This window comes from Emiliania huxleyi (genome assembly GCF_000372725.1).
Source record: "Emiliania huxleyi CCMP1516 chromosome Unknown EMIHUscaffold_156, whole genome shotgun sequence".
Taxonomy (NCBI): Eukaryota; Haptophyta; order Isochrysidales; family Noelaerhabdaceae; genus Emiliania; species Emiliania huxleyi.
In genome coordinates, this window is record NW_005201025.1 from 220,071 (window position 1) to 231,346 (window position 11,276).

At 65.1% G+C, this 11,276-nt stretch overlaps 5 protein-coding genes across 5 annotated transcripts; 4 read left to right on the forward strand and 1 right to left on the reverse strand.

The window, feature by feature from the left end:
- Positions 1-1,520: 1,520 nt before the first annotated feature.
- On the forward strand, positions 1,521-2,626 carry EMIHUDRAFT_229544 (hypothetical protein; the record flags this gene model as incomplete). The annotated part of the gene is made up of 6 exons (XM_005785964.1): positions 1,521-1,531; positions 1,590-1,637; positions 1,839-1,983; positions 2,180-2,218; positions 2,320-2,433; positions 2,504-2,626. The coding sequence occupies 6 exons, from the start codon at positions 1,521-1,523 to the stop codon at positions 2,624-2,626; spliced, it is 480 nt and encodes a 159-aa protein (XP_005786021.1).
- A 36-nt stretch (positions 2,627-2,662) lies between these two features.
- On the forward strand, positions 2,663-3,502 carry EMIHUDRAFT_229545 (hypothetical protein; the record flags this gene model as incomplete). The annotated part of the gene is made up of 4 exons (XM_005785965.1): positions 2,663-2,704; positions 2,850-2,951; positions 3,039-3,078; positions 3,393-3,502. The coding sequence occupies 4 exons, from the start codon at positions 2,663-2,665 to the stop codon at positions 3,500-3,502; spliced, it is 294 nt and encodes a 97-aa protein (XP_005786022.1).
- Positions 3,503-3,672: 170 nt separating this feature from the next.
- On the forward strand, positions 3,673-4,253 carry EMIHUDRAFT_229546 (hypothetical protein; the record flags this gene model as incomplete). The annotated part of the gene is made up of 3 exons (XM_005785966.1): positions 3,673-3,708; positions 3,778-3,872; positions 4,013-4,253. 3 exons carry the CDS (start codon positions 3,673-3,675, stop codon positions 4,251-4,253), a joined length of 372 nt encoding a protein of 123 aa, XP_005786023.1.
- A 191-nt stretch (positions 4,254-4,444) lies between these two features.
- Positions 4,445-5,613, reverse strand: EMIHUDRAFT_441546 (hypothetical protein). Its single transcript, XM_005785967.1, has 4 exons — positions 5,424-5,613; positions 5,161-5,304; positions 4,906-5,054; positions 4,445-4,754 (listed from the first exon to the last, which is right to left on the reverse strand). The coding sequence occupies exons 1-4, from the start codon at positions 5,439-5,441 to the stop codon at positions 4,484-4,486; spliced, it is 582 nt and encodes a 193-aa protein (XP_005786024.1). The 5' UTR covers positions 5,442-5,613; the 3' UTR covers positions 4,445-4,483.
- A 4,919-nt stretch (positions 5,614-10,532) lies between these two features.
- On the forward strand, positions 10,533-11,200 carry EMIHUDRAFT_229549 (hypothetical protein; the record flags this gene model as incomplete). The annotated part of the gene is made up of 3 exons (XM_005785968.1): positions 10,533-10,676; positions 10,884-10,980; positions 11,145-11,200. 3 exons carry the CDS (start codon positions 10,533-10,535, stop codon positions 11,198-11,200), a joined length of 297 nt encoding a protein of 98 aa, XP_005786025.1.
- Positions 11,201-11,276: the final 76 nt, after the last annotated feature.

Consider the following 11,276-nt stretch of genomic DNA (forward strand, 5'->3'; position numbering starts at 1 on the left):
GACGGATACACGTATCCCTACATCACGGCCGCCCAATTTGAGAGATTCGTGGACCCGCAGAGCGAGGGCTGGGGCAAACTCCCGATTCAGTTTCCGACTGAATACATGAGGAGCCAGAAGAGCTTGAGCCGCGATACAGACGAGGTCTTTGTGCGCGGCATCGCCGCGTATCTCGAGGGCGCAGACTCAGGAAATGGTCAGCTCACCGTGAGTCTGACGGCGACTGGTGAGATGACGAACCAAGTCCGGAAGTCGGACGATGAGCTGTTTAAGATCGGCTGTCAAGCGGACTCTTGCATGTTTGATGACTACAACTTCACTGGAGCTCCTTCGGGCCAAGCGTACGAGAGCAACGCTGACAACACAGTTACCTACTCGGCAACCTACTGGAATGTGAACTCGGCTACCGGGGAGTGCGATATCCAAACAAAATTGCCAGTCTTCACGGCAACCAAAAAAGCGCCCGCCTTGACCCAACATAGAGGGCGTTGTGTAGCCTAGCTTTTGGGTAATAAAAGCGCAGGGCACGCTCGAGGCCGATCGGCTCTACTACTGCACCAACGCAGCCTTCGAGCAAACCTACCAGAACTCCTATTTCGTGGACAACGATCCCAGCGGGCCCTACAACTCGGCTTCGCTCTTCACCAACTTTGAGCTCTCCGTCACCGGCGATGGCTCTCCTGTCGGACACTGGGGCATCGACCTCCGCGGCGTCACAGCGATTCACATTGGGTTCTGGCTCAAGACCACGGAGGCAGATGAGGGACAGTGCTCCAACATGTGCGACGCCACTTTCACTGGCGAGGAATGCATAGCAGTCAAAATGCGAGACTTTTGCTGACTCGCTCTGGTGGCTTCCAGCTCTCTAGCGACACGGTCCGCGCGTGATGCCTCCCGCGGCGAGCGGAGGACGTCTCATGTAACATTGCCAAGGCCTTCTCCGCCTTCGAGGAGACAGCGTAACATTGCCAAGGCCTTCTCCGCCTTCGAGGAGACAGTGTAACATTGCCAAGGCCTTCTCCGCCTTCGAGGAGACAGCGTAACATTGCCAAGGCCTTCTCCGCCTTCGAGGAGACAGTGTAAAATTGCCAAGGCCTTCTCCGCCTAGATGACTAGCAACGCGAAGGACGCGGAGCGCTCGCGCTTCACACTGGTTGCACTTCCAGCCAGTGCACCGACGCCTCTCGCGATGTCCTTGCTTCATCAGCACAAACTCCAGGAGGGAGCGTTCGCGCTTCACACTCGTAGTGGCGCTGTGGAACCTGGAGCGGTCGCGCCCGCGACCCCGTCTAGAGGTAACCGATGCCCCTGAGTGTTTAATATGCAATGGCTTTGAAAAGGTGCCGTGGCTTTGTTTTAAAGGGAGCGGACCCTGAGTTGCACAGGGGTTGTGGCTTGTGCGCCAGGCCCTCCTGCTCGGCTCCAGGTCCAGCGAGTAGACAAGTGTTTTACAGAGTAGAAGGATCTGACCTCAGGGCTGATGTGACCAAGCGCTGGTAGCGTGGTTTTACCTCACACCCATGGTCTCACAGTGTGCCGGGAACCCCCCTACCTGGAGCCTCACACAAGCCACAGCTCTAGTGACTTAGGGCCAGTGAGGGCGAGGCCATCGCTGTCACAGCTGTGGCAGCTCGTCGGTTAGTACAGTGTAGTAGAGTATAGAAAGCTCTCCCTTGTCGCCGCTGCCACGCACGGCGGCGTCTCTTCACAGCGGCGGAGCTGTGAATTCTAGGGCTGCGGAGAGAGAGGCAAATTGAGAAAGTCGATGAGGGGGCATACAGAACTCACCTCCAACGAAAACGCAGTGGAGCCAACCTACTCCACTGCTCCTCTCACAGGTACCCGGACGGCGGCAAGAAGCTCGCCGTCGCCTTTTCGACGCTGCAATTCCAAGACTGGCGACAAGAGGCCATGTCGAACAAGTCGTACATCTGGGACGTCAATAACCCGAACGCGCCCGACCAGGCCCTTGCGTACGAGCTAGTAACGACGCGTTTGCCCCAACGTCTTACTAGTCAACCGACACCCTCTACTTAGCACTCCGCCCCAACGTTGTGTCTGTCACCAGGAGCTCGCGCCGTCCTCGCCGCTCAACTGCCTGCAGTACAACCCAAAGGCCTCGCCCGCCTCGCGATGCGAGGGCGTGGGGACGTTTCATCACACGGACTGGCATGAGTAGGACCCAAATCTGCTTGTGAGCGGGGCGTACAACGGATTGGTGCAGTGTTGGGACACGAGACGCGGCGAGGTCTTGCCGAGACATTGAGCTTACAGGGAGTGAGCGACGCCGGATCCTTACCACGTGTCTCGTGCGCGCAGGCGCCGGTCGAGACGTCAATCATCGAGAAGTCGCACCGCGACCCGGTGTACGACGTTTGGTGGCTGCAGGGTAAGACCGCCTACGAGTGCGCGTCGACGTCCACCGATGGGCAGGTAGAATCTTGGTCGGGGTGACCGCGAGACTGGCGGCCGTAGATCCATGCCTCGCCGCGGCTGTGGATAGGTGCTGTGGTGGGACATCCGAAAGCTGGCCGAGCCGGCGGAGCAGCTTTCGCTCGACGATAAGGGCGCCGCTCACAGCATGCCGGCCGCTACCCGTCAAATCTGCGCGAGTCACAGTATGTAACTATCGTCAACAGGCGCAGCGCCGGGTGCGGGACCCATGGGCGGCGTGTCGCTAGAGTACTCGACCGCGGGAGGCAAGGTGTGGCGCGCACGCCCACTTGGCTCCTTCCCTCCTCTCCACTCCCGCTTGCGTCCGGGCGCATTCGTCACTAGCGTTCCTCCTCATTACCACACGCCCGCGACACATGGACTGCACGTCACCCATCGCGCGTGCCGCCGCGCAGTTCCTCGTCGGCACAGAGCAGGGCAAGGTGGTCGCGTGCAACCGCAAGGCTAAGAACCCGAGCGATCGCGTGGGCACCATCTACGAGGGTCATTGCGGGCCGGTTTACGCGCTGGCACGAAGCCATCCCCTGTCCATTCTCACCTCGGGTCAACCTGGCGTTCGCTTCACTCGTCATTGCTAAGAACAGGCGCGCAACCCTTTCTTCCCCAAGTACTTTATGACGGTGGGTGATTGGACGGCGCCCCGTGCGGAACGAAATAAGCGAAGCCACCCGTGAGCCGTGCTCCACACAAAGCGGCGTGAACAGGTGCGGTTGTGGAACGAGGACATTAAGACGCCCGTCATGACGTCCAAGCGCTCTGAGAGCTGCCCCATTGCCATCTATTCTAAAGTGCGCGCCCTCACTCCTTCGGCCTGTCAACAGCTACGCAAAGGACTACATCCTCGACGCCACGTGGTCGCCAACGCGGCCTGGCGCCTACGCCACGACGGCGATCGAAGAGCTGCAACACAGCGTCTCATCACGCCTCTCCACCAACAGGCGTCTTCGCCACCACAAAGATGGACGGCACGCTCGACGTGTGGGACTACTTTTACAAGCAAAACGAGCCGGCGCTCTCGCTGCAGGCGAAGGGCTGCATTATTCTTTGACTTAAGCCGCACGCTGCACACACCGCCAAGCCTCCGCATCGCCTTGTCGTCTTACAGTCTCTTCCCCCAGTGAACCTGTGTCTTCGGGTTTGTGCCAGTGCTGTGGGTGACGCCTGTTCAGACATGGAGTTGTACGGCAGGTCGACGGCGACGGCCTCGCACGCGTCAAGATGCAAGAGGCCGGCCGGTGGGTGGCGGCTGGCTCGGTGGCCGACCTACGAAGGCTCCTTTGCGCGGTGGGGTTGCGCCTTCCTTCACGCGAGCGGTGGTTACAGGTGGACGGTTCGGTCTACATGCTCGAGCTGTGCGACGGCTTGTCGCAAATGCAGCAGAACGAGAAGCAGGGCGTAAGCCACATGCTGGATCGAGAGTCAAAGCACGGGACTAGCCGCGATCTACTGAGATTTGGCCAGAGATGGGCCGATGCTAGCCGATCCTAGCCGGCCAGTGCCAGGCCGCACGCCGCACGGGTTCTGGGCGGCGCGTCTCCATGCTTGGGACTGTGAGCAGGCGCGAGAAGAACCTCGAGGCGCGCGCAAAGGAGCTGCGAGCGAGGGAGCTGCGAGCGAGGGAGCTGCGCGCAAAGGGGCAGGCCAAGGAGGAGGGCGCGGAGGCGGCCGTGCCGTGGGAGGAGAGGCGAAAGGAGGTCGAGGCGGAGTTCTGGAGGCTGACGGGCTTGACGGGCCCGGAGGGCGTGACGGGCGAGGGTATCGAGCCATCGGAGAAGTCATCTGAGACGGCCGAGCAATGACGGCGCGCGGGCAATGGCTTCCGCGGCTTTATGGGGGACAGGCACCGCCGAGGGAGGGCCGAGCGGCCATGATGCGCGAGCGGCCGGGATGCGTGAATTATATACAGTCGAGAGAGAGGTTACTGTCACGAAAGAGCGGCGCGTTGTGCGTGGTCGTCTGTGGAGCTGGGGGCGGGGCCCGGGGGGGTGGCAGGAAACCATTGTGGTTGTTTTCAAACACCGTGGTCGATTTAGTACGCCGACTGCCCAGCGACCGTGCTGCACGTATCGTGCGAGCAGTTGATCTGGGTCCACGCTCCGCCGCCGCCGCCAATGTCGCCGCACGGAACCGGCCGCGCCGCCGCGACGCCCGGTGGCACGCCCGTGTCCCCCCTCGGACGCGGGACCAGCACGCCGCCGCAGAGCTTCCCAATGGGCACCTCGCGGCTCGCGTCGACGTCGACATAGTGGCCTAGCTCGGCCCCGCCCTCGGCACACTTTGCGAGCATTGTCGCGACGCACCTGCGTGTGCAGCAATCCGGACTGAGACGGCCGGTGACAGTGTGCCTAGTGTCGGCTCCCCGAGCCAGGATCGTGCGCAACGTGTTGTGTGCGTGTGGACGCGTCGTCCGTGCAAAGGCGTGCGTAAGATTGGCTGACTGTCGCGACACACCAGCCCAGCCGGTGGCGGCCAGAGGAACCCTGGAAGTGCATCGCGAAGGGGGCGGCGCGCGTGGCGAGCTGCGCGGGAGGCTCTCCCGCCGCGTCGAAATAGTCCGCAAAACAGGCCGGCCGTGCCCACCAGTCGGCTCGGTAGGCGTACTGCCACGAGATTAGCCGAGATTACCCGAGATTACCCGAGATTAGCCGAGATTAGCTGAGATTAGCCGAGATTAGCTGAGATTGGCCGAGATTGGCCGAGATATACCTGCGACGAGAAGAGGCGCGCGCTCGAGTCGACAATCGCCGACACACCGTCGTCTGCGAGGCCTCCCGGCGCGGCGCGCGAGAGGTACGCGAGACCGAGCATGCCTTGGTCCTCGAAGTGGCCGTCGAGGAGAAGCTTCCGCGCCTGAGGTCAGGTCACAGCTTGAGTTCTCCACACACACACCGTGGTAGAACACGGGCAAAGGCGACGTCTAGAAGAGGAGCGCCAAGGCATTCAAAGTGCAACGGTGCGCGTGGGTGCTGCCGCGCCTGCTCCAGCATCGCACGCGCTGCCGTCAGCGAAGCCAGGAAGACGCCCGAGTTTGGAAACGGCCACCGCGCGAGCTGAGGGTCGCCGCCGCCGCCGCCTTCGCCTCCGTCTCCACCGCCGCCGCCGCCGCCGCCGCCATCACCGCCGCCTCTGCCGCTGTCACCACCTCCGCCGCCTGCTCCACCCACAAGGACCCCGCCTCCTCCTCCCCCGCTGCTACGTGCCGCGTCCGCCCTGGAGCGTCGGCGTAGCTCCGGGCACAGATCAGAGGCCTATCATTCATTGAGTGATGATGAACCATCAACAGTTCTCAACTACTCGCAGCTCCGGGCACAGATCAGATGCATCGAAGAGCGAAGACCTCCGCCTCAGCCGGACGCCGCCTCTCCATCCGCCGCCTTCTGTGCCACCGCCACCGCCGCCTCCAGCGCCCCCACCGCCATCGCCTCCGCCTCCACCTCCGCCGCCTACGCCACCACCGCCTCCGCTGCCGTCTCCGCTGCCTCCGAGACGCCACTCTTCGTCGCCCGTGTCTGGAAGGGAGAAGGAGCGCCCGCGCATGTACCCCATGTCGATGCCTCGCCTGTGCCGCTGCGGCTTGGCGCCCGGCGGCGGCGGCGGCGGCGGAGGGAGGAGCACGCGCTGCGCCATCCTGGGAAGCCGTTCCGCCGGCCACCCCGGCGGGTGCGGCCACGGCCAGCAATTTTGCTCCCCCATCAGCACAAACGGGTCGACCCCCGTGGGCAGACCGTGCGCCTCGGCGAGGGCGTCGTAGGCCTACGTGCTGAATACGCCAACCTCAGGGCGGGAAGACGGTGTTGTGCAGAGTCTTCGGCGCACCGCGTGAGTACGAGGGGTGCGAGGACAGTGAGTACAGCCGAATGCGGCGGAAGACAGCGGAATACGTGCCCGCTCGAGCGCTAGTCGGAACACAAGACTGCGTCTTCTGCTTCTAGGGTCGCAGGCGGCGGGAAGCAGCTGCAGCGGCCGCTGCACGAGCACGTCGAACGCGTCCATAAACAGGAGCAGGTCGGTGGGTCGCATGCCCGGCAGCGGCGGGTCCTTCTCGAGCAGCGCGCCGAGGAAAAAGAGCTTCTTCAGCTTGCCTGGGTCACTGCCCGTGAGGTTGGCTCGCTCGATGCGCCACCGATTAGCGACGGCGGGCTCTCTGGCGCCCGACAGGCCAAGGACGTGCAGCGGGGAGCCCGAGAAGCGCCAGACCGTCGCCGCGAGCACCTTCAGGAAGAGGCTGCTCACGCGGCGGCCGTCGGAGAAGGTGATGCAAAACACACGCCGCGCGATCGACCTCCGGCTCGCACCACCACCGATGCCGCCGCCGCCATCCCCACCGCCGCCGGTGGCACCACCGCCACCGCTGCCGCCACTGCCACCAGCGTCGAGCCACATGCCACGGTTGAAGACCGAGAGCCGGTCCGACTGCCCGTTTCCTCCTCCACCCAGCTGCAGCCGTGCATGTCTGAGCGCCGTCTGTGCGCCATGCATCCCATCGGAAGCGCGTTGCAGCCGGAGCTTCGCCGTTGTGACCGCAGACCGAACGTCCGTTACCGCTACTCGCTCCAAGACCAGCGCCGTCGAAGCAGTCCCGCTGCGCCGCAGACCTGGCGCCGCGGTGTTGTGGCTCCGCAGCAGCAGGAGGAGCCCGAGGGAGAGAAGCACCAGTGACAGAAAGGCGCTTGCAGACCCCATGCAGCTTGCCGGGGGGGGTGCGTCCTCTTGACGGATTTTGGTCGCGCCTGAATTTTCTTTTCTTTTTTTCGAGGTTCTGGCCTTGCCCCCTGGCCACCCTAGTCCCTTGATCCTTGTGTGTGGAGTGCCGGGGCATCAGGCTGTGGGCATCAGGGGCAAGCAGTCCACACCGGCTTCTCTGTTCTCAAACTGTGGCATGCTGCGCAGCGCTCGCCTCACTCGCCCTTGCGCGTGCGCATGCCGTGGCGTGCAATCAGCGGCCGCGCTCCCCCCGCCGCGCCGCCGCCGCCAATCATCGATAGCTGCGGCGGACGTGCGCTCTCGACGCCACTGCCTGGCCCCCTGCTCCGCCTCCGCCCGCTGTGCCGAGCAGCAGCAGCTCCGCCACCTCCGCCTCCGCCTCCGCCTCCGCCTGCGCCTCCGCCTGCGCCTCCGCCTGCGCCTCCGCCTCCGCCTCCGCCTCCGCCTCCGCCTGCGCCTCCGCCACCCGCCGTGGCGGCGCAGAAAGCGTGGCTAGGAGTGAGCACGAGACGCGCCGAGCGGCGCCGGACACCCGCGGCTCCACCGATCCCAGCGGGCGGAGCCGGTGCAATGCCGCCTCCTCCGCCCGCGCGGCTGGGCGGCGCCTGCGGCGAGGTGAGGTAAACCCTCTCCTCACACAAGCACGGCAGTGGGGCAAGGGCCGGGCGATCCCTCGCGACTCTGCGTCTAGACGACAGGAGCCCAACGGCATTCAACTGCAAAGCCCGGTGCGCGTGGGTGAGCGGCGTGTGTGTGTGTGTGTGTGTGTGTGTGTGTGTGTGTGTGTGTGTGTGTGTGTGTGTGTGTGTGTGTGTGTGTGTGTGTGTGTGTGTGTGTGTGTGTGTGTGTGGTATGCGTGCGTGCGTGCGTGCGTGTGTGTGTGTGTGTGTGTGTGTGTGTGTGTGGTATGCGTGCGTGTGTCGTGCCTGCGGCGAGGCCAGAGAGAAGCGCGACACCGGCGACGGCGCTGGAGACGGGGGGCGCGACGGCGCCGCCTTCGCCGCCGCCGCCAACGGGGAGGGGAGGGGGGAGCGTGTCGGCGAGGGGAGGGGGGAGGCGGCTCGGCTACCCCTGGCGGGCGAGGCGTGCCGAAGCCGCGACGGCGGCGGCGCCGCGCCTGCGCGGCAGGGTTGAGGGGTGGGTGAGGAAACGCGGGTGGAAGATGGGAGAGAAGGAGCGCGAACGAGTCTGAGAGGAGTGGCGCACAAAGCCTCCCGGCGTGGCCACATCTCGGCGCTCTCTCTCGCGGCCATCTCTCGGCCATCTCTCAGCGACCTCGGAGCAATCTCTCGGCCATCTCTCGGCGATATCTCGCGCCGGCGACGCAGACGTGGCTTGACGAGAGCACGACGCGCGGAGAGCGCGCGCGCTTCTCACGCCCTCGCGCCGCGCCGCCCGCCACGCCGCCGCCCGCCGTGTCGCGGCGTCGCTTGAGCGACAGAACGCCCACCTCGCCGCCGCCCTCGCCGCCGCCCTCGCCGCCGCCCTTGCCGCCGCTCAGACTGCCGCCGCCGCCGCTCCCGCCGCCGCACCCGTCGCCTCCGAGGCCGCTCCACTCGCTGCCTCCCTTGCTGCCACCCTCGCCGCCAGTGTCGCCGTCGCCGCCCGTGCCGCCGCGGCCGCATGCAGCATTGCGGCCACCACCCGCAGCGCCGCCGCTACCGCCGCGTCTCGGCCGCAGTTCGGAAGCAGCGTCGCGGCGGCCGTTGATGGCGGAGGCGTGGGAAGGAGGAATGGCGACGGCGGCGACGGCCGGCGAGAGGAGGACCCGCGTCGTCCGCGAATGTCCGCCCGCCGAACCTCGCGCCGCGGCCGACGGCGACGTCGCGCGCCGTGCGGCCGTCCTCTCTCGCCGCAGCGACGACCGGAGGGGCGATGGCCCTGCTCGGACGCTACGGACACCGGCGGCAACAGAGTCGCTCGCCGCACCGACCGACAGGACGCAGTGCTCTCTCTCGCCTCTCGCCTCGGCTGGCCGCTGTTGCGCCCACGGCACTTCTGGCGCCTCCACCGTGAGCGCAGAGGAGAGCACGACTCGACGGCGTGCCGGAGCGGCTGCTGCGGCGGCGGCGACAGCGGCGGCGACAGCAGCGGCGACGGGGCCGGCGCCGATTGCTACGGCGGCCGTGGCGGCGGCGGCCGAGAAGGCGACGGAGCGGGCAGAAGGCGACTCCATGGATCAAAATTTGAATTGTGTGTGGTGTGCGGCTGCTCTCGAGGTTTTCCAGGGGGGTCAGGGTAGTGGGTGGCGATCGCCGCATACGGTACCGTCCTATGGCGGCGAGTATCGCTACGCCAGGGAGGACAAGGACGTCGACGTGCAGCTGCTGCTGTTCGAGTCGTTCGGTGGGTTTGGGAAGGGGGTCGGCGAGATCCTCTGGAAGGCGGCGAACGTGCTGCATGCAGAACAAGCTGACGCGGGCCCAGTACCTCGATGAGGTGACTTGGACCACCAAGAGCTGGCTGGGGCTGCAGAAGCAGCGCATCTCAGTCGTTCTTCACACGGCCATCGCAGAGCAGATTGTGAATGAGCTTGCCAGCGGCGAGGGCGGTCGAGTGCACGGAGCTAAGTGCCTCGCCGTCCTCGCGGGAGTCGCTTAGGCGGCTCCAGTGGTGTACCTGTGTTAGTGCCAGTGCGCGCCAGTCCCGTGCCCAGTGTTGTGCGAGGGAGTTTTGTTGTAAAATTCTCCAGGGCATATCCTTTCTTCCTTTGCGCTTTGGCCGCGTGGGTAGCGAGGATTGGTGTAACCCGAGCCACGGAGGCGTGGTTTCTTGGGGGTGGCGGTTGCGGCGATGGTTGCATCGGCGGTGGGATTGTCACGAGGTCTCGAGCTCTGATACCCGTTGATCGCGGTTGAGGTGGTGGCGATAGCGGTGGCAGGGGCGGCTGCTGAAACACTGCACATGCCACCAAGTTGATGGTCTGGTCGGCCGGGTTAACCCTGTCCTCGAAAGGTATGTCGCAGCTAGCAGTCAGCCGGCACCAGCCGGTCGACCACCTCGAGTAATAGCGGCAGGCCGGCATCCCCTCGCACTTGCTGCGACAGGACTCCCCTTCGTGTTCGAGGCGTGCGAAGCCATTGAACAGGAGTGACCATGGATCCCGGCAGAACAGGCGTGGCGGCAGCTGTATAAAATCGTTGGGTCGCTTCAGTTCACGAAGACCCTCCGCGATTTTATGAGAAGAGAACAAAGGGAGTTATTTGTGCACCACGCTGCACCGCTTTCCGTGTGAGTGAGTATTCTTGATACGAAACCACGACGACACACACCAGTCGACTCGCATCGGTCGCGGTCCCGGTTTCTTTTTTCAATCACCGGTGAACGAATCGGCGACCAGGGCAAGGTGCAGGCGAAGACTTGTCGTGGCCGGAATGACGGCATGTTCGGCGCTGCTCACCCGCTCCGCGGCGCGGCAGCAGCAAAAGGCCGAGCTCGCGACGCCGAACGCCTCTCTCGACGGCCGCTCCTCTCGCTGCAGCAACTCTGCCTCCCAGTCGGGCACGACTAGCGACGAGGTGAGCCAATAGTTTCGCCTTGTTTGCTTTGGGCTTGCCACCCCTTGCCGCGCCGCGGCGAGTCGCCACGGCTGCCCCGCATCCCCGACAGCGCCCTTCGCTGCGCGCAGCACCATTCTCCCTCGACGCCTCGCTCCCACGTACAGCCGGTATCCCCGATTCTCCGCCGTTTCCCGCCAGCTCGCATCTGGTGCCCGGTCGCCGCAGGAGGAGATGGCGGAGGCGCTCGACCCGTGGGTCTGTCCGCTGACTCGCCAGCTGCCGGTCGACCCCGTCACCGCCGAGGATGGCCACGTCTACGAGCGTTCCGCCATCTCGAGCTTTATCCGCCGAGCGACAGCCTCATCAGGCATCTCTGAGCCTCGCCGCCCTTCCCTCGTCCCTCGGCCATCCCCGCGGGGTCCATGCGGTGCCGAGGCGGCGGCCGTCATGCCGCACGCGCGGGGTCCTCACCGAGCCACTTCCCAGCCCGCCTCCTCTCGCTCCACGTCTACCTCTTTGGCGAACAGTCTCCCGCGCGATGAGCCACCGGAACCGGAACGGCACCACCCCAAGTCTCGGCCGCTCCCCTCGCCCGCCGACTAGTTCGCCGCGCCCCCC